Source organism: Otolemur garnettii, unplaced genomic scaffold (assembly GCF_000181295.1).
Source record: "Otolemur garnettii isolate 467f Iridium unplaced genomic scaffold, OtoGar3 scaffold00026, whole genome shotgun sequence".
NCBI lineage: Eukaryota > Metazoa > Chordata > Mammalia > Primates > Galagidae > Otolemur > Otolemur garnettii.
Window position 1 is genome coordinate 4,193,882 of NW_003852421.1, and position 27,710 is coordinate 4,221,591.

At 45.2% G+C, this 27,710-nt stretch overlaps 1 protein-coding gene across 1 annotated transcript in view; it reads left to right on the forward strand.

Annotated features, from left to right (window-relative positions):
- The window catches only part of RREB1 (ras responsive element binding protein 1), a 142,973-nt gene that overhangs the window by 92,434 nt on the left and 22,829 nt on the right, over nt 1–27,710 (forward strand). Inside the window, exons 7-9 of the mRNA XM_023512279.1 lie at nt 10,662–10,806; nt 11,373–11,509; nt 27,552–27,709. Of these exons, the coding sequence (XP_023368047.1) occupies nt 10,662–10,806; nt 11,373–11,509; nt 27,552–27,709 (440 nt within the window). The remainder of the gene's footprint in view (nt 1–10,661; nt 10,807–11,372; nt 11,510–27,551; nt 27,710) is intronic.

The following is a 27,710-nucleotide window of genomic DNA, read 5'->3' on the forward strand; positions in this document are numbered from 1 at the left end:
TCAAATATTTCAAAAGCTCGCTCTTAACCAGGTAAAGCTGGTGAGTGGCATCAAAACCCAGAGCATCATGCTTGCCCACACTTGAACAGTCGTGAGAGCTAGAAATTAGGTCAGGGAAGGTATGGTAAGGTTTGCTGCGGTAGGCATGAGGAGTGGAGAGCCTGGCGCACCTCAGTCCCCTCTCCCACCCTGCCCCTCCTCTGAATAGACCCTGAGTGTGTGACCAGGCTAGAAAGGAAGAGGAGGAAGAGAGGGAGCCTGCCTTGTGAGATCACAGACTGAAACCTGCAGGGTGCGGGAGGGCTGGCTCCCTACTTACTTCTTAGGTCTTTATGCCTTGCATTTTTCCACCTTTGTTTAAATATCCAACTTGTCCAACCTGTTTGGGCTGAACAAGCTGGTGCTAGCAAACATCGAAGTGTGCCCACTCACTGTCAGCCTTTTTCTGATTTGTTAAGGAAGGTGATTAGTGGCAACATCTGCCCCCCCCCCCCCACTAAAAAGTGAAGAAGCAGCATAGGAATCCTAGCGTGTGTGTCCGTGACGCCGGATCCCCATCTCACCTCTGGCACATGTGTGTGTGCCTGTGGGCAGCTTTCCTCAGCTTCTAGGGCTCTGAGGTGCTTAATGGAGAGATCTCCGGCCTTCAGTGGAGAGGGAGTTTGTATTTCCTTAAACCAGAGATGCAGTTGCATAATGGGTTTGTTGGTATGTGGTGTCAGCACTTAATTCTTATTCTTCCTGCTTACATAACTCAGCTCACTCAAGAAGCCGCTGTTCCAATTTTCTGGGCGGGAAACTGAGGTCTGACGTACTGGGTTCAGTTAGGATGGAAGCCTGTCTTCTGGGCTCTCTCCTCTCCCTCAGTGACTGTTAGGCATGCTGCTGCACCCTTAGGCCATGTCGTTTGATTTTGTGTGTCACTCTGGAAGGCAGAGGCCACTCATGTCTACCCGTTTTATATAAAAGGTGGCAGCAAACTGCCTCAGTTGTACAGAGAGGACTTTTGTCTACTTGGTTTTGGATTCGTTTATGTTCGTTCTCGCTCCAGCTGTGCTTCCCCATTCCTGCCCAGTTGTTTTTCACTGGCCCCTGAACACTGTAACATGGTCCCCCCCAATGCTATTAATGTTTCTGTTTCACCAGGCTCTTTCTTGCACCCAGCAGCTGTCCTTCCACATTCCTCTGCTGCGGCATGAGGGAGACCATCCCCGATGGCTCCACCTGATCCCCCTCCTCCTCCTTTGGAAGAGGCAGGGGGGTCATTTTCTTCACACCCCCTTCTTGTGAAGATAGTCACCTCTTCCTGCAGAAAGAAAACGAACGTGGAGGACTAGCTCCTGCCTTCTCCAAGAAACTTAAAGCGAACTCTCTTCAAGGCTGAAGTGAGAAATGGTCTCCGCAACTTCAGTGTTTCCATTCTACCCTGAAGCCTGGCTGTGGGGGGTGGTGTGTGGGATTCTAGCCATCGCTAGGGGAAGCTACACAGGAGTATACCCTGGGGAGGATGAGTCCATTACCACATGGCAGCTGTCCTGGGATGTTTTAAGGGACTGTCAGGTGGGGAGATGGTAACTTTCTACTTTTCTCTGGATTCACCCAGGGAAGGTCCAGTCTCAGCTCTGCATGAATCTGAGTTCTCAACGCATCCCACTTCTGAGGTCATTTGTGTGTGTGTGTGTTTTTCTTTTAAAGAAGCTATAATTTTGTGCAAAAATATGTATTAATTAGTATGCATCTTTGTGGGTTTTGTAAACATGTATGGGGGGGCAAATCGTATGGAGAGATAAACAAATGAAAAGTTATTTTGGCAAAACAAGGGCATGCCAAGGAAAAAACAGAGTACAAGAGGGTTTAGGGCTGTGATTCAAAGGTACAGCCTTCGGGAAGTGTGTCTCGAGTGAAGATTTTTAAAAGGTTGACTCGGCTGATGTGGGCTGACTGCCAAGCCCCCAACTACTGGCTCTCAAAGTCAGGAGAGGAGAGAGGAACTGCAGAATCTGCAGAGGGGGGCCCTCTGTTTCCTATGTAGACAGTCAACAGCTAGAGAATGCCACTCTCTTCTGAAGGCCATGTCTTCAGGTGTCAGCACAGGAGGAAGGGGAAGGGGGACTGCAGGATGTCCTTCTCCTGCCTGAGGGGTGACTGGGACTTTGTGGAAAAAATACTCTTCAGGCATCATAATTCTAGCTTGGTCCATCAGGGAGGAAGTGTTTGTACCAGGATTCCCAGAGAATCTTTACCCAGGACCAAGATAGAGAACTGCTCCCTCTTCAAACACTGCAGAGGAGCCTGAGATGGGAGAGCAGGAGCAGTGGTCTAGCCAGAACTGTGGCCCTGAGTCTGGAGCTGGAGGGAAGCTCAGGCCTGATAAGCAGTGGAGATAGCCCCCAAAGCGTTTGTCAGTGAAAGTGAACACTTGTTTGAATTAAGGTTCCTAAACTTTGAATGAGATTTAGCTTTATCCTCACACTGTATCTATCAGAGCTGCTCTCAACAGATGAGCGAAATCCTCTACTTTGGGGACATGTTGCCCTAGTACTGGGGAGGGGGGAAGAGGGGCTCTGTGCCGTGGAGGGTGTTGTTGTTGTGGACACCTCCCTGAGCGGAAGTAGTAGGAATTAACTTCAGTATCAGGACAAAGTGCAAAGTGCTCACTTGGTCACTCTGCAGGCTGCATGGTATATTTCAGAGGACATGGGATCACTGGCCAGTAGGAGGTGGGTGCAGCGCCCAGGGCATTTCACCAAGAGCATCCTGAGAGTCCTGGGAGCCACTTGGCCAACATGTTCCCACAGGGAGCCTGCAGACAGGTTTACCTTCATGCCAGGGTGACTTCTGGACTTTTCTGAGAGTGCAGCCTCTTGGGTCAGCACAGGTGCTTACACATCATCAGACCTTCCTCCACACCCTGGCACAGCTGGTGTGACCTGCCTTCTGGACAAGCATGACTGAACCTGAACAACAGCTGAATTACTAGAAGGTGGCTCTGCTCTTACAAGGTGGGGCCACACCAGGAACCGCTCACCTGCTGCCTTGCTGCCCTCCCCCTTCCTCTCCCGCCCTGCCTTTGCTTTTCCATCCCTTTTGCTTGCACAGAACTTGATTGGCACTGCAGGCATCACCCACAGTCCTTTGCTCTAAACCCCCCTCCTGGGCATTTGTTACGAAAATATGCACAAATCTCTCTGGAGATGTCCTTTTCTTTGGCCAGAAATGCGGGTTGTATAGTTGTGATTCTTCTTAATCTTACTCATTCCCTCTTTGGTTATCTCAGGGCTTTGTTGGACGGGAAAAGCCAGCACCGGGAATGGATGAGGATGGAGCTGTAACTAGGCTGCCAGGACCTGTTTGGTCGAGTTGGCTTCAGTTTGGCTGGCCCCCAGGCAGTGCCGAGTGCTCTTTGCACTGTCCTGTGTACTGACAGAGTGGCCTTCCTCCTAATGTCAGCTGCTTCGAGGATCAAATAATTCACCTCCATTAATAAACTATGAGGAAACTAAGACAAAAGTTAGCAAATATTAGACGTGTCTTAATCTCTCCTGAGGTTTAACCTTCACATGTAAATTAGATACAGGAGACCGTGAAGAATGTCTGAGACCTGCCTTGAGGACAGCTACCACTGGCTGTCTCTTTGTAATCTTTGGTTTGGGTCACATTTAAACTTGTCTAGAGTTTCTCAGAAAGATTTTGCCCCAGGAGAGTTTTAAGAATGCTAAATTTCCCAACTTTTTTGTTAGGTATTTATGCCTGGTAAACTGATTAGAGAGATTTCTAGTATATTGGAAGATGAGTCTGGGAGAGGTTTAATGCTTGTATCCAAAAAATGTCAACATCGTAGTCAAATAGTTAACCGAACTGCAAACAGTACAAAGGGCTGGCGGAGCTCCTGTGATCCTGTGGTTCTCACCCTTGGGCAGGCTTCAGTATCACCTGCAGGGCTTGTGGCGTGCAGATTACTGGGCTCTGACCTGGAGCCTCCCAGTCTACAAGTCTGGATGGGGCCTGAGGATTTGCACCTGTAACACACCTCCCTATGGATGACCAGGATGCTGGTCCCAGGCCACTAGTTTGAAAACCAATGTTCTAGGAGCCTAGCAGTATTACCCCATTTTACAGATGTGAAACTACAGCTGAGGTCACGTGGAATCTCCATGGTTACTAGGTGGCAGAACCAGGACCTGATATCTAAAATGTGTTACAGTTAGAAAAACCACCTGAAAACGCGTCACATCCTGTGTTCTTTCTCTACTACACCCTCTTCCCAGCCAGATTGCTTCCTTACCCAAATTCCCACTTGCTGCTCAGAGCAAGCCAGCACTTGAATGGCTAAGAGGTTTACCCAATTCCCAAATCTAATGACTGACATGCCTAAGAAAGGTCGGCAGGAAGTTCCTATATTTGAAACTGGAAAGGAAGACATTCAGGGTGGTTTAGGGGTGGGGGGATCTGTTGTAGGGGTTGGTCTATCTCCCTGGAGTCACTGCATTAGCATTTTTCTTGTATAAGATGTACTGTTTGGTTTACAGTACACCTGTTTGATCTCTTCCGTTTTCTCACAAATAGCCCACCCTACCAAAAGGGGCCTTCTCAAAGTTTAGAGAGCAAGCGATTATATTTACAGGAGGAAAGCGTGTAAGTTGAAACTCAACATTAACGCAAAGACTCGAAGTAAAGTCTTAGTGCTAAAACGTAATCAGATTCTGATATTTAGATTTCTCCCCCAGTTGGAAGAAGCATCTGTAATATATGTGTTTCTTCATCACTCTAAAGGCCCCTCCGGGTGTTAGGGACAGGAGAAAATTTCTCTTGACTCCAGAAGTTCTGATAAAATTCCTGCCTTACACCACAGTGTGGCAGGATTCCTACTGTTGAAATATGATGCCTTCAGAGGAAGATAATAGAATTTTATACAGTTAGAGAAGCACATGTTGATTTTAACATTGACTTCTCTACTGTGAATGTAGGTTTTGTTTCGAGTCAATGAGTGCCAATAATTCCAATAAGAAAAATTCACATATATCCTCAGCAGTCATTGTGAGGGTGTTTTCTATAAAGACCCTTCAGTTTAGCACTGTTTACTACACAACCTCTTACTGAATTTGTTCACCCTGAAGCCCAAAAAGGTAGATTATAAGGTATCTTAGAGCCTGAAGACATATGTTATAGTGATAACTGTGCGTGAAGCATCGTCTACATATATCTCTTTCCTTTGTCTACTCAAAGATTCAACAAATATGTATTTATTTACTTAATCTTTTATCCAGCCATTTGGCAGATACTGACTACCTCCCTACTGTGGGCCCAGGGGCTGGTGCACAGAACAGGAGAGACTGGGTTCTTGCTGTAATGAAACTTACTTTCAATTGAGGACTTGTGGGGGTGAGTTGGGGAAGCCCAGCAAGTAGATGAGTTAAGTGTTCAGTCAATATTGAATTCCTTTGGTATGCTGTTGTGGGAGGTTTGAGAACATCTGCTTGGGTAGGGCAAGGAACTTTGGGGAAGGCCTTGCAGGAGGCGGGTGTGTTGCATGAAACCTGGGTGGCAGGAGCTGGGCAGGGGAGGTCTGGGGTGCCGTTTCCCAATCCAAAGGGGCAGCACGTACCCAAGGTCCAGAGACAGGGACTGGTTTGCCAAATTTGAGGGACCTAGAGAGTGACAATCTGTTTGAAAAGGCCTTGGGATGAAGAAAGGAGGGTGCTCACTAATGAGGTCCAGGAAATAGTGGGGGCCAGATTCAATTCTAAGAACAGAACCATCTGAGGAATTGAGGCAGGGAGTAGTATGGCTGGGACTTTGTTTTAGAAGCTAACTCTGGTTGCTGTGTAGAGAACGGACAATAGGAAGGAGGGTGAGAGGGAAAGCAGAGTGGCCAGTCTAAAGTATTAAGACCAATGTCATCATTGGAGTTTGTACGGTGTATATTGGTGAATTACAATATATCAATCCTAGTATGTGTATTTTTACACACTTGTCCAATTACTAGTTCTTAAGACAAATTTCTAGAAGTCGGATCACTGGGGTATAAGGACATATTTAAAATTCTAATCCCTGCTAAACACTAATGGTAGAGCCAACCCAGGCGCCATTTGTGCAGCCTCTGGAGGCCATAACCCCAGCTGTGCACCTAGTGTTGGTGTCTGGATCCAGCATTTCTTGAGGGACATCTGCAAACTGGTCATATTCTGAGGTTTGTTCGCAGCCTGTGCAATTCAACAAATTTGTCAGTGGGGGTGGGGTGGGCTGACGGCTGGAGTTGTTTAATTTTGGAAAGAGAAGACTTTGGAGAAGTGCAGGAGTCCTCTTGCACTATTCGAAGGGCTGCCTCATGGAGAGAATGTAGCCCCTGAGGACAAATCTGAGTCATTAAAGGACAGAGTCTCTGACTCAACATGAGGAAGACGGTTTTAACAATTAGAACAACTGGTGAAAATGGAGATGTCCTTGTTGCTGGAAATGTTCAGGCAGAACTAATTGGTGACCTTCTGCTGTAGGGAGGGACTCGCTCTACAGAGTGGAGCGCTGGGTATCAGCTCCCATCCAGCATGGAGGCTCATGGTCATTTATTGACACCTGGAAGTTAGATGAATGACAGGTTAGCGTTTGAAATAAAAACAAAGAAAAACAGGCCCGTGCCCTCTAAAGACTAGATTGTCTCTTCCTGCCACCCCTGCCCTCTGTTTTGGCCACATTCCAAGGGGAAGGGGCCATCAGTGGCCCATCATTATCCCACCTCCCCTGAGCATCTGGGAGGAAATGAGTAGCTAAGGTTGCTTGTGGAGGCCAGGGAAGCAGAGCGGGAGTCAGATGGGGGAATCTCTTGAGTATTTGATGTCCGATGTCAGACTTGGCTGGACCTCTTGGGCTCTGGAAGTTCACCATTGCCTAAATTCAGGTTTTAAAGGAGCCTTCTGCTATTGGTCATCACGTGGTTGACAGGATGAATTGAGAACTGCCCGTGTGGTGGCCAACAGCTGGAGGCTCCAGCAGGGCTCAGGCAGAGGACTGGCATGGGCTGCTGTCCTCTCAGCCTGTAGAAGTGGTACAATTCAAGGGCAGCCCCAGTTTTCAGACTTAGGACAGAGCCTCCATAGTCTTTGAGTGATTTTGGAGGTAGGAAACTTTTTTTGCCTGAGCCTCAGTTTCCTTGCCCTGCCCGCTTCTCTCTCCTGTTGAGATTTAGTTAGAGATTGGTACCAGCCTGCTGTTTCACCGTGGGCCACAGAGAGGACGTGTTTGGGTTCAGATTATAGTCCTAAGATTCCACCTGGTGATCGGAATGGAGTTAACTAGCTCAGGTAACCTTTGGAGTGAGGTGGGAGTTGGGGAAGAGCGTGAGCACAGAGCGTGTGCCCAGAGTGGCACACTGGGTTGGCTCAGCCTTTTGCGCCTCAGCTGCCGAATCTGCAAAGTAGAAACAACATTCTGTATGAAATTCCCCCCAGCCCTCACTGAGAGCTCCTCCCAGCCCCTGCACTTCCTTTCCTTTGTGCAAACAGCTTCTCTCAAATCCCAGGAATAAAATAAATAAAACATCATTTTGTATTTCTATAAATATTGTGTCATGTGATTAAAAAGATGTAGCTTAATACAGGCCCATGAACTGTTCATAGTTGTCTTACGTAGTTTCTAATATTCTTGCCACATCAGCTGTAGAAAAGACTGTGAATTTTGTTAATTAAAACTAATTTTGGGGCGGCGCCTGTGGCTCAGAGAATAGGGTGCCAGCCCATATACTGAGAGTGTTGGGTTTGAACCCAGCCCTGGCCAAACTACAACAACAAAAATAGCCGGGCATTGTGGCTAGCATCTGCAGTCCCAGCTTCTCGGGAGGCTAAGGCAAGAGAATCACCTAAGCCCAAGAGCTAGAGGTTGCTGTGTGCTGTGATGCCACAGCACTCTACTGAGAGCAACAGAGTGAGACTCTGTCTCTAAAAAAAAAAAAAAATTAAAACTAATTTTGAAGCCATGCATGGGATCTCATGCCTGTAATCCTAGTATTCCGGGAGGCCGAGATGGGTGGATTCCTTGAGCTGAGGAGGTTGAGACCAGACAGAGCAAGAGCAGGACTCTGTCTCTATTAAAAATAGAAAAATTAGCCAGCATTGGCAGGCATCTATAGTCCAGCTACTCAGGAGGCTGAAGCAAGAGGATCACTTGAGCCCAAGACCTTGAGGTTGCTGTGAGCTATGATGATGCCGTGAGACTCTACCCAGGGCAACAGAGTGAGACTCTGACTCTCCAAAAATACAAAACTAATTTATTGAATTATTAGTAATTTATTAAAAGGGCAGGTTTAATCCTAATTTATATCCCTTATATTTATATATATACTTACTCAATTCTTAGATGCTTTTTAAAAAAAAAATTAGCATTTCCAAAGGTAAGTTATGCCGTGTGATGAGTTTCTAAAGAAACTTGCCAGCTCTTTTTTCCCCTCTAGATGCTGATGTTAAGTGATGGTCTCTTCGAATCACAGTCACTTTGGAGGGGAGGAGGGACTTAGGACAAAGCTGATTGTTTCTGGTAACTTTCTAAAGGCATCAGGTGGCCAAGATGATAAGACATGAACCTGAACATGTCCTCTCTGTGGCCCAAGGTGGAACAGCTGACTGGTACCAAAGAATGATCATTTCCTAGTAATCTAGGCAAAGAATTATGTGGGTACAGCATTATGGGTATCTGTGATTCCTTTCCACATTCCCTCACTATATCTTTCTGCCCCACTATCCTGATTCCTCCCTAAGAGAGCAGAAGTTGGGTCTGAACCTCCTTTCCTGAGTCCCATGTCCTCAAAGGTTAGATCACCTTCAGCAGGTTAATAGGTAGTAGTGGGGCTGGTGCTGTTTTGGCTGGGGTAACATGGGGACCTCCTCTGCCTTCAAGAGTATATCTAAGGGGCAGTGCCCAAAGCTCAGTGGGTAGGGTCTGACCACATACACCCAGGCTGGTGGGTTTGAACCTGGCCTGGGCCAGCTAAACAAGAATGACAACTGCAACAACAAAAAAAATAGCCTGGCGTTGTTGTGGGCACCTGTAGTCCCAGCTACTTGGGAGGCTGAGGCAAGAGAATTGCTTAAGCCCAAGAGTTTGAGGTTGCTATGAGCTGTGACATCATGGCACTCTACTGAGGACCATATACGTAGTGAGACTTTGTCTCAAAAAAAAGGGGGGTGGGGCATATCTATGGTTCCTGAGCCAGAGAAGGCCTGTGGCCGTCTTCAGTGTCGTATATCTACCTCCTCACAGGAGAGAGGCTCCTGCAACTGTGGGGAAAGGCACATCTCAAGTCATTGGCGTTACCAGCCTGAGCAGCTGTGCCCTGGAGCTGCTCATGACTCACCAGCCTTTCTGGAACTCTGTCTTGGCCTTTGCATGCTCAGCCAATCTCTAAAGAAGGCATAGCAACAGAGGGAGCAGAGCTTCTTGTCACAAGTGTGACAGGGTATACCATTCGTGAAAACTACTGTCTTTCCCCATTCCTGAGAACTTGTCAAGTAAGATAACTATAAATAAGATATTCACCAAGAGCTGTGGCCGTAGTCCTGCGTCTGGCACAGTCTAACCCCAGTCAGGTGATGGTGATACTCATGATGATAGTTGATAGTGAAACCAAACCTTTTTGTTGTTGTTGTTTGTTTTTTGTTTCTTTAAGAGACAGGGTCTTGCTCTGTCACTTGGGCTGGAACTCAGTGGTAGGATCATAGCTCACTGCAGCCTCAAACTCCTGGGGTCAAACAATCCTCCTGCCTTAGCCTGCCTTAGTTCTGGGACTACAGGCACGTGCCACTGCATCTGGCCAAGTTTTATGTTGCAAAATAAGGAGATTGAGACTGTTTGTAATGGCCTTCTTTTCCTGTATAAATCTGGACCTTTTTCTTAGGATGTCTGCTTTAGAATTTAATAAAGGAAAGTCCCTTAAATCAGGTCACCCATAAGACCCTTTTTGAAACAGACATGACATACCTGATGACTTTCCTTTTTATATGTGTATCCTAGTCCTATCAGTGTTGCAACATGTGACTTTCTCATCCCAGTGGCCGAGCTTTCAATATCCATAAATCTACATATTACTATGAACAGTATGGAAAGGCTATCTGGTCTTAAGCACCCAGGACATCTGCCCTGACAACATGGTGCAGATTTGACCCCCCAAGTGCTTCCAAAGGCAGAAGAGAGAGACGTGTACAGCAAGTAGTTGGTGGGAGGTGAATTCTGGGGGCAAATACAGAGTCATTACTTGGTTTATGAGCTAGTCCCACGTCCTCAAAGGGCATCTGTAGTCCCTTAGTGGAACAGTTTAGATATCTAGGAATTCATTATTCTATAGAATTATGTGTCTTAAAATAGTACTTTTTGTCTAAAAGAAGTAGAACAGGTCACCAGATAGTTTGTTTCCATGTCACTAATGCCAGCTGAGTTCATGAACGTCTTGTAACAAATAGCAAGGCATTGAGCAACACTTGGATAACGCTTGCAGGAGCTTTACAGCAGGTTTAAGGAAATTAGAAAGTTTTAAAAAGAAGTTACTGTATATAGCTTATACCCTGTATCTTTTCACTAAAGAAAATTTAAGTACCAATACCTTAAATACAAACAATCTAACAGAAAGAAGCAAGGTAAATTTTTATGAGATCTCAGTGTGTGTGTGTTCTTTTCAGACACATGAAGATCCACGAGAAGGACCCTAACAGTGCCACAGCGGCGGCCCCACCGTCTCCTCTGAAGCGCAGGCGGCTGTCCTCCAAGAGGAAGTTAAGCCACGATGCTGAGGCAGAAAGAGAAGACCCAGCACCAGCTAAAAAGGTCCTCTTGGCTCACAGCGCAGACATGCTCCTCACGGGACTTTTGTCAGAGATGCCTCTAATCTTTATTTTCCCAGCATGGGGACTTGGCAGAGATCCATCCTAAGCTTTTAACCTGTGTTTTCCCACACTGTTTTTGTGATGTGTTCTAGAAAAGAGTACCTGTGTGCGTTTCCTCTCTGGAGCTCCCCCACTGAGCCCAGAGGTGAAATGAAGAGCTTTTAGAATTGTCCCATGATTTTAATGTTTTTTTCCCTAGGTAAAATGGAAGCTTCATGAGCATTAGGAACTCTTATCCCAGTGCTTGGCAGATATTGGGTGCTCCATGAGAACTTGTCTAGTAGGGGAGGGATTTTGGGTTGGATAGATGGATGGGTTGATGGCAGTATTAAGTGATTATTTGTTGTGTGAATAAATGAATGGTCAGTCATATCCGCAATACCCCGGGGTGGGGAATGCAGTCCTTTCCTTTGAGTAGAGGTCTTTGGATTTAGGGTTGCTTCTCTTCTGAAACCAAGCCATGTGGGAGACCTCCTCTGTGACTTCATTTTTTCCCTTTTCCTTAAGATGGTAGAAGACGGACAGTCAGGTGACTTGGAAAAGAAGGCTGATGAAGTCTTTCACTGCCCAATATGTTTCAAGGAGTTTGTTTGCAAGTATGGACTGGAGACCCACATAGAGACCCATTCGGATAACCCACTAAGGTAAGAGAAAGAGTGAGCTCTGGGTCTTTTTCATTCCTTTTCTTTTTGGCATTTTACATGTTCTTATTTCCTGTTACTCCACCCTGAGCTCCTGATTGAACTTGTGTATGATGACATCATTACGGTACTTGAGAAAGGTGTCCGCGTGAGGAAGAGGGTGGGCTGAGAGTTATCAGAGGATGGCTGCAGCTGGCAGTGTATTCACTCTGCCTCCTGTGCTTCTCATGAGGCCCCTTGAGCAGGCACCATTCTGCCCCCATGCTCTTATCACAGATGCTTTTGGACAACAGACATATTTTCTTTGCAAAGGATGTTGTCTCCCAAATGCTTGTTAGCTGTACATGAGAATGTGGTCTGGGTGGGGATAGCCCATGTGTTACATGCCCCAGCACAGTGCTGGACACACTGGGAACTTTGGACTTGCTTTTTAGAAGTTGGGACTGAGCTGGACAAGTAGCACAGAAACTCAAGAAATTATTTTGGGGCAAGAGAAAGTTCTCAGTGTAAGACACTCGACCGATAGTGGAACCTTTTATATTTCAATAAATTAGTGCTAGAGGATTGTTCTGCTGCTCCGCTCCTATTGTAGGGTTTTCCCAGTTCCAGCATTTCTGATCCCTGGCCTTGTCAGGCAGAAAATGCGGGTGGCAATAGGACTTTCCAGCAGAATTCAGGGGGAACCTGTCTTTCTTTCTCTACCTTCTCTGATAACTCATCAGGCAAACAGTCCTGTATTCTTGATGAACACACAGATTTGGAAGTTTTTCCTACAGAATTGCCACTTTAAAAATGTTGGACTGCATTGGCAAAAGCAAACAGCCACACGGGAGCCTCGGGTGTGTTTGAGAGAAAGTAGTCCTTACTGGGCATCACACACAGCTGAGGGGCCATTCAAAACCAGAGGTGGGCCTTTGTGTGGTTGCAGCTTTGGGTCTTAGAAGATAGCTTGGAAATGTAGGAAGCTATCTGTGTATGTGAATCCCTGATATACCACCAGATAATCCTTCTTGAAGACATATATTTAGCTGTGCTTTAGGAGTCAAAGAGTCTGAGCAAGCTACAAACTTCTGTGTTATTGGGAAAAGCCAAATTGTAATTTGAAGCCAGGTCAAATATCATTATCTTTAATCACATGAGCTTGACAGTTTTTCTGTTGGTGGGGGAAAAAGGATTTATGAAGTTCTATAAAATATCTTTATGGAAGTGCCCACGGTCAGGATGCTGCCAGGCGTATTGGCCTGGGCTGCTCACCAGGTCCCCACCCCAGTCCTCACTCTCCTCACATGTGCAGATTCCTTGTCCTTCCTATCTTGTGTTTTTAAAACCTGTCTCTTAGCAGTTGATTGCTTCGGTTTGCCAAGTGCAAGCATTTGGCCCTTCCCTCTGTAGTCTATCTAGTTCCATGAGAGTCAGGAACTTGACTTTATTCCACAGCATCCCCAGGGTGTAGGCTTGTGGTGGACAGTGAGTACAGAACAGTTCTGTAGACCCAGAGAGCAAATAGAAGCAAGGCCCCCAGTTGCTGCTAGGTGTCCCTGCCCAATAGCCACCTAGTTCTCTCAGACTGGCCTTCTGGGGGGACCTGCTCCTGGGAGGGGCCAGACTTCTTCCATCCATCAGAGCAGATGGGGGTGGGAATTGTACAGGATGCTGACCGTTCAGTTCACAATCAGGACAGGCAACATTTGGTGGTGTAGATGGGCTGTCCAGCCAGCAGGGAGGTTTTGCAACCTGATGGGGACTCAGCCATTGCAGGCAGCCTCCCATCCCACTGGCCCCGAAGCAGCTGGCAAGGGGAAGAGGCCCCCTGGCATCCTTTGTGGAGGTGAACAGGCCATCCCCTGCCTAGTGGCTCTTTCTATACGTGTTGCTAGGTGGGGTGAGGCTAGTATCTGGAAACCAAAAGGAGCTGTTTACAGAACGTAGTTAATTCCCCTTTTCTCCTCTCTGCTCTGATGGTCCCTATAATAGCCTGCTATCAGAGGCAGCCGAGGGCCGCCCCAGCCGTGGGGCCTACCCTGGTAAACTGGGACAGTAGCTGGTAGGAGAGAGTGCTCGTTAACCCCGAACTAAAATAGACACCAGCTCCATTTCAAACCCCAAAGGCAGCAGAACCACAGAGGGATGCTACCAGCTTAGAAAGTTTGTAACTCAAAACAGCTGTTGCCTTCTCTCTCTCCTGCCCTTGTCCCCTTTCCCTACCCACCAAAGCTGGCAAGGTGCCCATTGTTCCTTAATAAAAAGCATTGGAAATCCAAACCTCTGTAAGTGGCGAGTCTGTTTTCCCCCACTCTACTGTGTTTCCAATGAACAAAGCATTGGCACAGAACAAAAGGAAGACACAGAGCTGTTTGTAGAGATGCTAGCTCTTGGGGTCAGGTGTTAGTTGCACCCTGACACCACCAGTAGTAAATCATCCCTCTCCATACAGTTGAGAGAGTGAAGAAGGCAGAGAAAGGAGATGGTGTTTGGGATCATAGGCAAGGGGCTGAGTGTTCAGAGGGTAGGGGGTGCACAGAGGATTGCAAGGCACTGAACACCTTGCTGGCTGTCAGAACTGAAACGTGATGGCCGTACTGTACCTCCTATGTGAAGTCAGCTGGGAGGAGCATCCAGCTCAGTGCCGGCCAATAGAAATAGAATCCAAGCCATGAGTATCGTTGGAAATTCTCCAGTAGCTATGTTTTAAAAAGTAAAAAGAGAGAAAAAAGAATAATGCTGTATTGATTACACCGATATAGTCAAAATATAATGTCAACATATAATCCAGGCATCCTCAAACTCACGGGCCACTGAGGACATTTATCTGACTCGCTAGGTGTTTTTACCACCGCTGCCTGTCCTGCTTAGTAGCCGACTCATCCCAGGGCCCGCAGTCCAGCCCTTCAATGGTCTGAGGGACAGTGAACGGGCCCTCTGTTTAAAAAGTTTAAGGACCCCTGATATAATCAGTTTAAAAATTGCTAGTGATATAGTTTACCTTCTCATTTTCGTATATTGACTCTGAAATTCAGTGTCTGTGGTGCAATCCCAGCGCATCTCCACACAAACCAGCGACCATCAGGTGCATAGCAGCTGCGGAGCTAGTTTCAGACAAGCTACCTATGGTGGGGATGGCATGGATGCTTTGTCTCTGGGCAGTGGCTGGATGGTCATGTCAGCACAGCCACTGTGAAACTTGGCCATCATTGTTATATAATCTTAGATGGCTCCCTGATTAAAGGAGATTGGGTAATAAGGAATGTTAACATACTTCAGTTAAAATACATGCAACTAATGATGATGTCCTTCTTGTGTCCAGGGTACTTGTCCAGGCTTGAGGACAGCAGTGGTGTTTGAAACAAGGGCTATAGGTTAATTCAGAGAACTAGTGAATGGGTTTTTAGTTATGAAACAAAGTGCAGGGTTGATTGAGACTCAAAAAGAACATGCTTGTTCATTGTCCGGGCAGAGGCATCTGGTTGGTGCAAAGCTTCTCTTTCGGATTTTGTAGCAGAGGATGTGGTGCTTCCCTGAGCTTCTTCGGGTCATAGCTGTACTCCGTCTGGTCACATTATTGATCGTGGTCATTTCTGAAGTGATTTTAAAGTTCAAGGCCATGCCCTCCAATCTATGTCGGGAATTAGCACGTGGGGAGCTGGAGGGAACTCTGGCAAGCACTCCTGGCTCTTTAGAGTAGGGAGGGCCATCCCTCTGCCATGCGTCTTAGCAGTGTGGCCACCAGAGGGAGATGCTGGAAGCTTCTTTCTTCTGCGTTCTTGACGACTCCCAAGGAATGTTGACCTCCCTTCACTGCACACCCACCACCTGCAGAGAGACCCTAAGACTCATCCATGTGGCATTGGTCCCACCTTTGTTGAATGTCATCCTAAGAACAGGGAAAAATATTAATATGTGTCATCATTTTTTATTTAAGAGTCTTGGGGATCTGAGGCTGGCTAGGTGGAAACATGTAAAGCATTACTGGGGGCAACAGACCGAGGGCCCACTGGGAGGGAAGGATAGCCCCCCCACCCCTGTGTGCCACCCTTGGTAGGTAGAGGTGCCTTGGTCAAGACTGCCCTGTCCTCCACCCAAGACCCTGGGGGTGGGGGGGGGCTAGCCTAGCCCTTGTAAAGGCCCTTAGACTGCCCTCAGCGTGCTGCATGCCACGCTGGTGTGGTTCAGTAGCTGGAGCCGGGCACTGGGCCACAGTGTGCAGATTCCTGGGGTGCGGGGAGGGATGACTGCCTGGCCAGGGCCCTGTCACAGGGCCATCACTGTTGCTCACAGCAACTGGGAGAGATTAGTGCAGCTGTTGGATGTCAGTTCTCTGCCCTGGGATGGGCAGGGGAGGGTGGGCTGAGGGGAGAGGAATGTCTGAGCTGGGTGGGGCTCCTGAGGAGAGGTTGTTTGTACTTATTCATTTGGCCTCTGGAGACAGAGCAGGAAAAAACGAAGCATGAAATCCCTTTTAAGAAGGAATGCAAGTCTCTCCATTAAAACATTATAATGAGGAAGGAATTCAGTATCTCAAGGAGGTGGCCAAGTTGAGTTGCAGCTTCTCAGCAGGTATTTTGCAGGTTCTGCTGATGGGGGGTATGGGGAATGGCAGGGTTAGGAAGTGCTCCCTGCTGAGCCGGTGTCCAGGCACAAGGTTGCAGCCCAGGTCATGTAAGGAGTGGAAACATCTGCCAATAGCTGTCCTCTGAATATGCAGCTTAGAGAGTAGTGGTAAACCAGCCGACTCCATCCCAGCCCGCCACTGCCGGGCATCTCTCTGACTTCCGGCAAGTGAGGACTTAGTCTCCCCATCTGAAAGATAGATTGGAAGAGGATGGAGGGGGTGGTCCATAATCCTCGGACTGTAACGACCACCAAATGAATTGTTTTCTTCCGATACTATGATTTAGGATGTGTGTCTGTTTTAATATTTTAAACCTTCCAACATTTACTATCATGGTTAGTTGTGCCACTCTGTGGTCACCCCATTTTTTCTGGGTTTTTTTTCTATTTTAACTTTTTTTTTTCTGCTTGTTATTATTCTTTTGGGTTAAACCCTTTCAATGGAATCGAGGAGTCAAATTCCCAAGGCTTCTCCCAAGTGTGATTTCCTAGACAGAGGATATGAAAGCAATTTATCCTTCATTCGTTATTTTTATAAAAAGCCACTTTTATCTCGTTTTGCTTCAGTAAAGATTAGGAAAGGAAACCAAGTCACTAGTTAAATGTTATTTGAGTCCTGCCTCCCAAGCTTTATAATCCAACTGTGTTGAAAAGTAGCTACAATAGAACCTCCATAGTTGACCACCTCCTTACATTGATCACCTCCTTAAATTGACCTCATTTTTATAGACCGTGTGTACGTATCAGTACAGTAGTCTAGTTCCTCACGTCGACTGCCTCCATATGTTGACCAGTTTGGTACAGTCCCTTGGCTGGTCAACTTAGAGAGGTTCTACTATATTTAGAAAGTTGAAGGGACTTGACACCTTGAAATAACCACACATCATTTTCCTGAAGATTTTAGGGGAAACCTGGGATTTTAAAGAAATGAGTTTCCTGATGTTTAAAATGTGCCAATGCAATTTTTTAAAAATATGCTTAGCATCAGAAGAAAAACAAAATTAACCTTTTCTTGCTGAGTAGGGAGCATTCATGTGTCTGTCCGTTAGCTGCCACAGTGGTTGAATTAATGGAATATCTATCAGTGAGGCAGCCCCAAGGAAATGCCTGAGTGCTTCACTATCTCTTTGGGCTGTTCTATTAAGCTTTTATTGTTGACTTTGGAATTTTCATCTTGTTCTGGAGAGTTAAGGTCACCAGATAAAAATATTAGTATAGCAAGTACTGAGGGACCAAATCCTAAAGTTGGTTAGCTACAAGGTTAAGAAGGGAAAAAAACAAAAAGCTTTTGGTTGGTGTCATCATTTTCTATTTCTATAAATCACATTGCTGATAAACTTGCCTTTGGGCTTGACTTTTAATCTGCAGTGTGTATACATGTTTCCTCCCCATGTTAGGTACTTCCCAAAGGTTATTTGGTGTCACCTGCTCCAGTTAGTGGTTATAGATTCCAGATTCACACTCTAGTGCTAATTAAGACTAACTCTGTTAATGGTCTTAGTTATTCCTGATGAATAACTTAGCCCTACTCTGAGCTGTCTAATGCTGGCTTGATTACTCCATATAGAGAATGTCCATACCATAATAGCATATTTATCCTACCACATTTCTACCCTTGCCCAGAATTATGTGGTTTTCTTTATATTTTTATTTGATTTACTTATTTTTGAGACAGAGTCTCAGTGTGTCCCCCTTCGTAGAGTGCTGTGGCATCACAGCTCACAGCAACCTCAAACTCTTAAGGAATTCTCTTTAAGCGATTCTCTTGCCTCAGCCTCCCAAGTCATTGGTGCCCACCACAATGCCCAGCTAATTTTTGTTGCAGTTGTCATTGTCGTTTTAGCTGGCCCAGGCCGGTTTTGAACCTGCCAGCCTCCCTGTATGTGGCTGGCCCTGTAACCACTGTGCTACAGGAGCCGAGCCACAGTTTTCTTTTTAAAAACATGAACAAAGGAAAGAAAAAGAAGAATGTCTCCTCTTCTTCCAAGGACATTTGCTGTCTAAAGATATCTCTGTGCCCTGCCAAATTAGGCATGCTATAGCATAGGCAGTTCTCAATTCAATGACCTTTAAAAATTTTAATTTTACTTTTGTTTTTTTAAAGACTGAGAATGAATCTGAGCATAGATAAGAATGTAATTTGTTGCACTAAAGTTCTTTGAGAGCGGAAAGGACTAACCAGTGAGGGTGTTTCCTTGATCTCTGGGAGTTGGGCTTTTAGCCTCCCTCATCTTGCTGTCCCCTCTCCCTTTGGGGACTTGAGGCATATGGTCAAGCAGCGGCTGGTGGGGTTGAGTCCCTGTGGCTGCAGGCCAGAGTGGAGTTCGGCCCTTGGGGAGTCCGCTGTCTCTGACCACAGTAGTATGGTGCTCCTTCCAGCCTGGCAAAAGTTAGAGCCAGTGTGCTGTGGGGTTTAGCTTGTTTGTTTGATTTTTGGAGGAGAAAGGACAGGACAAACTTTGGATGTAAGCATTGAGAACTAATTCTTGCTGTGATGGCGCTTGATTACACCATTGACAACTGACCGAAAGGCACTTCTCTTAGCACAGACTGTCTGATCATGGTCTCCCAGCCCCCAGTGTTGGCAGAACTCTTGTGCTGCCATCTGTGTGCCTTGACACTCCCATGGCCACATGGAAACTTGGCTCACCTCGTGCTGATGGGAAGTGTTTCTCTCCCCTGGGACCCCAGTTGCTCCTCTCTGCTTCACACCTACCCAGGACCCTCAGTGACACTACAAGTGGTGCTAAGGGAGGCAGGGACAGAGGAGATAAGCTGCAGGCAGCTGCTTCCCTTCTGCTGTTGAAGGAGCTGGACTCTGCAGCACATCCAAGGCCGCCGCCACCCCCCAGAGCTGCTGGAGCCCCTGCTCCTTATAAAGATCCGCTTGGGGGAGCAGCCCTGCAGGAGGCAGGACCCTTCGCAGTTCAGGAGTGGGGTGTCATTTATAGGGGTGGGGTGCACTCAGAGCTACTCCAGCATTCTAAATTAAAACTTCCTATCCACTTACAGAAGCGTTTCCTATAATGTACCAGAATTTAGTTGTTTTCTAGATGAAATCAGTTCTGGTATACTGTCTTGGGATGCAAATGCTTACTTCTGTGAGCAGTGGTTTGGAGTTCATATATTCTGAGTAGCTTCTATAAGCTCAGGTTTGGCTAAATGTTTTTCTTGTGTTCCATATGTAATCTCACCACAAACTGTCCTTTGGAGGTTTTTCCATGATGAATCTCCCCATACACAGAGTAACCTGTTACTGTATGTGATTTTAAAAGAAAAAATTTGTTTTTAAAAAGGTCATTGGGGCTTCCTTACTGATACCCTCTCCCCTGAATACCTTTACCTTACTGACAGTGGAGTTAGTTTCCATTTGGAAAAGTTGCCCTCAGTTTCTATTGCCAGAAAATCAAAAGGCAGCCAATCAGATTTGTAAAATTTCCCTCTGGCACATTGTCAAGATCTCTTGCAAAATGAAATTTGTCCTACAACTCTCCCCTCTCCTGTGACTCTAAGCACAGTCTAAATATTTTGCAATCATGCTCTTTTATGAGTTCCTGGCAGGGTTGAAATATCCCACAAACCAGAGGTGAAGAGACAATTATGGGGACCACCGGCGAATGTAGGGGTCTGACTACTGAGCATGGGCAAATCCAAGTGGCGTTTGCAAACACCCCACTGCCTCCTACTTGCTCTGCTTCCAGCAGCTTGGTCCACAAGTTTATAATGACCTCCATTGTCCTTGGAGAGATGCTTAGAAACAAAGTTGCAAAGCGTCCTCCCCTGGCCTTGGAAGGGCTGGTTGAATCCAGTGTCTCCCCATGATAAAGGATGATCCAAATGTTTCTGGGCAATGGTCTTCTGCACTGGTTTTATTTAAGATCTATCAACACGTACTGAATGTGAGGTCGGGAGGGAGGCAAGTGTTTCTCTGTGGGTCTTCCTTTCTTCCTTTTAACTAAGCTCACATTGTACTTCTGGTTTCAGAGAAGGATTTTTTTTTTCTTTGCAACTTTGGAGCCACTTAGTTGTGAAATGATGTTCTATATCTTTTTAGAAATAGGAGTGCCTTCGTTGAAATCCCATGAAAAGAGGTGGGGAGCATGGCTCTCAACCTTGCTTAAGCTTCTTTTAAGAGGCTGAGCATATATTCAAGCTGAGACAATATGCCTTTTTTTCCTGGAAGGTGGGTGCAAAAGCAGGTGGGACAGGACAAATTATTGGCCAAAAAGAACAATAATTTCTCCCAGTGTGTCTCAAGATTAAACATAAGAGTGAAGTTCTTTTTTTTTTTTTTTGGAGACAGAGTCTCACTCCGTCATCCTAGGGTGACTATGATGTTATAGCTCACAGCAACCTCAAACTCTTGGCCTCAAGTGATCCTCTTGCCTCAGACGACCAAGTAGCTGGGACTACAGGTACCCACCACAATGCCCAGCTATTTTTAGAGACGGGGGTCCACCCTTGCAAGAGTGATGTTCTTGAGAGTAAGAAGACAGAACACATCCATTTGAAATTAAAACTCGGTTTTCCTTGCATTTTTATGTTTGATAAAATGTTGTAGGAAATGGGCTTTTCCTTATTTCTTTTTTGTCCTAGCAAGATAAAATAAAAATGGTTAAATTTGAAAAGTACCTTTCAGTCTTCAAAGCACATTATCTGTTATTCACCTTTACAGAAGAGATCCCCATGTTTCAGATGAGAAGGGAAAGAGATTAGAAAGAGGAGCACAGTATCAGCAGTTTCTGTTCTCTGGGAGCTCTGATGATGGGGCTCTAGCTTAAGATGTTTCTAGATTCTAGATTTTTGTACTTAATTCCCACTCTACCTTGTCTTCTGAACTTGTCTAACTGTAAGAGTCAGGTGGTGTGCTTGTTCATATACAGATCCTTACACTCATCCTCAAGCTAGTCCGATTTCAGCAGGTCTGGAGTGGGATCCAGGAGTCTGCCTTTTAACAGGGTCATGAGGGGATCTTATCTCAGGCATGTTTGGAAAATCTCACATAGCCAGCACCTAAAATGCAGATGGAAGTAAGTTGTCCAAGGTCACACCCTGGTGGCTGTGGTCCCCTAGCACATCCCCCTGACCGTCACTGTGCTCCAGCTGCCTCCCACAGGGACACAGAGCTGTGGCTGGTACTGGGTAGTTCTGCCATGTGCTGACTGAGCAGCTGCTAGGTATGAAACTTTGTCCAGAAACAGGAGGGATTAGAGGGTGAGTGAAAGAGTAGAGGAAGAGATAGACACAGAGACAAGTGATGAAAACACCATGTTATTAAAAATTCATCGCTGCCATAGAAGCATAGTGCATAAATCTAATTGCCATAATAGCAGGCATTTCCATTCCCTTTATAAAACTTACTTGTTGATATCATGCTAAATATTCATGGCTAGAAAGCTGTGCATAAGTACACTTGTCTCAGAAATGGAGAGTGTTCAGGAAGATTGGGGGGCGGGGGCGGTGCAGATGGAGAGTGTTCAGGAAGATGTCGGAGTGAGGGGCAGATGGAGAAGAAAGGAAAATCTTTGGGGTGAGGAGGGGAGCAGAACTTCTAAAAAGCTCATCTTTTAGAAATTTCTACTTTTATATTTTACCTGGCATATTACATGTAGAAGGTACCCAAAAAATGTATACACATTTTAAGAAAGGAAAACACTATATTAAATTTGTGATATTCAAATCACGTTTGACTTCTGCAATTATGAGAAGTATTCAGCGTGACTTGTGTTCCTCTTTTATTACATACTGAGTATTACAACTTTATTGATTTATTTATTTTTTTGAAAAAATGTATACTTTATTGGCTTATTTTTTGACATTTTATGGTTCCTTAGACACGGTTCTTTAAAATTTCATTTTGAATTCTAGCTTAAGGTCAGAGATCTCTGAAAGGGAAGCACTGATTACCAACTAGTACACACAGCCTGGGCACCTCCGTCAGCCCTGCCCAGCCCTTGCGTTGTAACCTCACTTCTCCCCTTTTCTTGGCTACCCCTTGGAAGATGTGGAGCCATTTCAGATCGTGTCTGAATAGGTGAAAGTTAATGATGTGTTTCCTCTGATTCCCTTCTCAATTGAACTGCATTTTGCATCTGAACAGGTTTATCTTTTCACCCTAAGACATGGTAAACAAAATGCAGTCCCTCCAATTTTCTTAGGATGTAGCTCGTCTAGAAAAATTACTTCAGGCTTGGCACCTGTGGCTCAAGCGGCTAAGGTGCCAGCCACATACACCTAAGGTGGCGGGTTTGAATCCAGCCCGGACTCGCCAAACAACAATAATGGCTGCAATCAAAAAAATAGCCGGGCGTTGTGGCAGGCGCCTGTGGTCCCAGCTACTTGGGAGGCGGAGGCAGGAGACTCGCTTGAGCCCAGGAGTTGGAGGTTGCTGTGAACAGTGAAGCCATAGCACTCTACCCAGGGGGACAGCTTGAGGCTCTGTCTCAAAAAAAAAAGAAAAGAAAAATTACTTCAACAGACATGGAACTTCATAGTCTTCTTCCAACTACTCTTCTCTCCTCCTCCTCCTCCTCCCCCTCCCCACCTTTCTCTCTCTCTCCTCCATACCTCCCATATGTTACAGAATAAGGAACACAGTGGTATACTGATGCGTCTTCCATTGCAGAAAGGGAACAGAGAAAGAAGCTACCAAATCCTGAGCGCTTAACACATGTCATTTAATCAAAAGGCGAAAGTTGAGAGTATTACAACTTTAATACAGTTGTGTCTTTCTTTCTTAAAATGTGTATACGTTTTCTGTATTCAGAGGCACCCTCTGTATATACATGTAAAGGTGTGTATAAATACATACGCATATATACTTAATGTATACACATTTCTCAGTTAAAGAGCAAATAGATACAGGCCATATGCTCAAATTATTTTGCTGGTAAGATGTGTGCACAGCTCAGTAAGTTTGCAGCTCACTTCTTGGGCTCACCTGCCCACCTTTTGTAGTTTACTTGCATGCTACCAAGAGTCAGCATTGTTTCTTCCCAACCTGTTTGTGTTAGCAATGCTTGTAATCATTTACTATAATTTAATTAAATTTTATATGAGCCAGTGAAATATTGTTAAAGAAAAAAAAGAATAGTGTCTGCAGAAGGTTAAATTGGAAAGTGGAAAGCCTAGTTTGCAGTGCAGATTGGAATTTTTTTTTAATTGCTATCACATCTAGGGTAGCCAAGCTACCTGTGCACAGTGGAGAGACATAATCATAAAAGTCTATGATTCTGCTTTAGTTTAGTTTGCAAACATCTAAGTTCTTGCTCCACTTTAAGGAATTCAAAACTGAAAATCAAAGATGCTGTATTATGAGTATAATTCATGCAATAATGACATGGAACTCAGTCAGTGGAACGAGACTCAAACACGAGATCTTGGCCTGCCATAGAAAGTTTGGTGAACGAGTACAGTTGGTTCTTGTTACTTGTTAGTTAGATTCCATAAAGTAACTGCAGAGAGAGCAGCAGACTGCTCCTAGGGTTAAGTTCCTGAGTGCCTCAAGTCACCTTTTTGTCAATTGATGAATATGTAACTCTTTTTTATGTGTGTTTCTGTTTAAAGGTACCTTATTTAATACATAGGATTGATTCATTAACTTTTAACTGAGTGGCCAACAGCACCATCACGTGTGCCTGAATGAAGTTATCTAATGCACGTGCTTTCTTCACCAGGCACACCACGCAGCTTCTTTTGCTTAGGGACACTAGACAGCACTTGAGCACTATGCCTGGGGTCATTTTAAACATTGAAAGCACCATCAAAAGACCAGGGCACAACATAGATAGCAAATGGACATTTATTTACAGTAGGAGAGCTGAAACAAAGGTAGAGTCTCTTCCAACCTCAGCTAGAAACGTGTGTGTCAGGCAACTCGAAGTTTCCATTAGTCTGCACGTGTCAATGGAGGACCGCACAAGCACCATGAGTTTTGATTTTGGATTTATAAATAAATGTTACCAAGTAGGCAAGTTTGTAAATACAGAATCCACACTAATGAGAATCATCATGATATTATTCGTTTATGTCATATGCATAAGAGTATGTTTTAGACATATCATTGTGTATGTGTGTTTGGTTTAATACAATATTTGAGGCATGTATGACTTATTTCATGACTTACTTCAAAAGCTCTCCTTTTACCTTGCTTTGATTAGCAAGCCCTTCTCTGCCAGGTGGAAATCAGAGGAGAGGCGGGCTAAGGATATATGCCCCACTTTCAAGTATGATTGAATGACCACACGCTCTTTCATTCTTATGAACATTTTTCATCTTACTGGATTGTTTGGATGAAATGAGTGTAGGTGCGTATTGTAGTGTCACAACATCCAGGACAGTGCCCAGCACTAATAAAAATCAATTTAAAATGTACTGCACAAAATATGTCTACGTAGTAAGTGCTGATTATTACAAGAAGATTGAATTATCATAGACATCATGGGGGGAAACACCTGCAGGATCCTGGGGTGACAGGTCTCGCTGCCCTTATTCTTGGCTTGAGTCTTTCCTCCTTCCTCCTTTTTTTTCACTTCTCAGGGAAGGCACAGACCGACTTCTGAGCCCCACAGGTCCCCTGAACTGTCTGGTTTATAAAGTACTGAACCAGATGGTGCCATAGGCATGAGTGCCCAGCCTGTCCTGAGCATAAATTTCATGTTTGTAGAGTCTTCCTGAGCCCTGGCCCCAGTAGCTCCCTCCAGACCTCTGGCACCTCCTGCTTTGTCCCAGAGGCTCTGGTCCTGTGTGGGCTAGCTAAAAGAAACCTGATCTTGCTAAAGAAATGGGCTCCTTCACATGATAACACGTGTGCTACAAGAGCACTCCGTGTTGGGGCTTATCATCTGGAGTTTTTACAATTTGAGCCCCCCCCCCCATATGCCTGCTGTAGGTAGTGGTCTGGACATTGTTGAAACTTGGGGAAAGAGGCAAAAAGTCAGCCCACTCCTGTTAGCCATTTGTTATGCATTACATTTATTTCTTTTGGACATAGAAAGGAGCACTTCAAACATACACAGATGTAGAGAGAACAGTATGAACCCCCATGTGCCCTGACTCAGTTTCAGGAGTTAACAGCTCACAGCCAAGTTCATTTAATCGCCTTCCCAGCCCAGATAATTCCAGAACAAATCCCAGGTACTCCATATTTTATTTATAAATATTTCATTACATATATATAAAAGAAAAAAACCTTTAAAAAGCCAAAATACTGTTACTATAACTAAAAAAATCATAGTTATTTCTTAAGATTATCAAATATCTAGTCAGAGTTAAATTTTTCCAATTCAGACAGTTCTGTCAGCTTTCAGCCCAGTTCAGAGCTTTTAGCTGACTGGCGGCCAAGGTGAGGCTATGGAGTGTGCAGTGAGTGTAAGCCTAGGAGGCTCGAGGTCAGGGTGGTAGAAGAAGGGAGTCCCATTTCCAGTGCCAGAGGACAGGATGGAGGCTCTCAGCGGCCTCCAAAGGTTACTGTTTCCTCTGTGTGCAGCTCAGAGCCTTGAATATATTTCAGCTGGAAAAACCTTGCCCAGAGTAGCTGTGTCTATTCTGCTTTCTTATTGAATCTGTCTCATAGCCTATGACTTAGACCTCTGGAAACTTGGGTATCTGGGCCCATAACATGAAGACTTTCAACCTCCAGAAGTATTCTGGGTTGTCTGAATCCATTCTTTTCCTGGATCCTTGACCACACTGGTGAGCTCAGCAGAATTCCCTCAGAAGAGGCACTGTGGTGTCTGTGGCTCGTGGGAACCCAGTATTCTAAATGCAGTTGACTGACAACAGGCATCTTGCTGGGGAGAGGCCGCCATGCTCACAGAGGAGCCAGGGGAGGTGGATGCAGGGCCAGATTGAGTTTTGCCGCACCCACCACAGCGTGATAAGGCAACAGGCTGCACATACCGGGCACTTCTTTCTTTCAGCACTTCATGGAAGTGTGCTCAGCTGCTGCTTGGGTGATTTTGTTATCTCTTTAATTTCAGAGAAGAATTTCAAGCCAAAAAAAAAGTTTCCATTGAGGTGTATGCAGTGTAAATGTGACCAAGTTGTGTCTCTTCTGTAAGACAAGAATAACAGAGCCTATCTTAGAGGTTTTGGGAGCTTCAAATACATTTGTATGTGTCAGTGTATGGAATGATGCTTAGCACACAGCACTGTCTAACAGAACTTTCAGCAGTTGTGGAAATGTGTTACATTAGTACTGCCCAATACATTTGGGCTCTTAAAACAGGCCAGTGTGACTGAGGAAATTATAACAGCCACATGTGGCTTTAATTGCCACTATATTCATTGCAAGTCTAGGGGATGATGTTAATGTCATAATTATTGTATCTTTTTTAAAATTTTTAATTTTCATTTATTTATTTATTTTGCAGTTTTTGGCCAGGGCTGTGTTTGAACCCACCACCTCCAGCATATGGGGCCAGTGCCTTACTCCTTTGAGCCACAGGCACCGCCCATATTGTATCATTTTAACACTGTTCTCAGTGAAGACCTAGAATTCAAAAAGCAAAGACAGTCTTATAAAGTGGTATTTGCTAAGCATCTGTGTGGCCCAGAACATTAAGGATACCAAAGAGCATCTCTAAAGTGAAGGGTCATGATTTTGATAAAAACCTCTTTCCTCAAGTTTCAACAATGTCCAGACCACTATCATGATTTTCAGGTAGGCTGCATTTGTGAGAATCTGTGAAGGAAAAAGACAGTTTTGTGACTGAGTGATTAGCAGGAACTTGGACTCACATTTTGCCTTTACTTCTTACTGGGTATGTGACTTAAGTCATGTGATCACAAGAACACTTCTGATTCTCAGTGTTTTCATCTGTTAAGAGGAGGGTGGTGACTTGCACCTGCCTGCTAGGGTTGTCGTGTGTGCTGCTCTGGCAGGGTGCTGTGCATTTAGCATGGGCTCAGTACACAAGAGCTACGGTTATTTTTCAGGTAGTGATGATAATTTCACAATTTGATACATAATCACTGTCACTTTTAATTCAGTTGAAGAATTTAAAATAATCATTTAATCCCTATCAGATGCCAGGGATGCTGGTGTGAATGCTGCTTTTTTGACTTTTAAACACTTACACAGTAAGAGGAAAACATTGAACTAAGGGAAGGGGAAAACTTCTAACACAACCCCTCTGTGTGTACTGCGTGACTCAGGTAAGAACACGCAGCAACGGTAGCTTCAGGTTCCCAGCTGTCTTCTCATGGTACAGACATTGGGTATTTGGTCATATATACATCTTGTACTGCCTGAAAAGATTTGATATCCAGAAGTTGAAACGTTTTTAGTGCTAACCATGCAGACTGGCTTCTTGATAACCTATTTGTTATTATTTTGTTCAATTGAAATGAAGCAACAAAAAAATGTAGCAAGACTAATGGGCAGGGGAAAGATGCCTCAGCTGCCGCCTCATGTCCTATCCTGCTTTTCTTTTAGATGTGACATTTGCTGCGTCACCTTCCGAACACACCGAGGACTGCTGCGCCACAATGCACTTGTCCACAAGCAGCTTCCCAGGGATGCAATGGGAAGGCCTTTCATACAGAACAACCCTTCGATTCCTGCTGGCTTCCATGACTTAGGATTCACTGACTT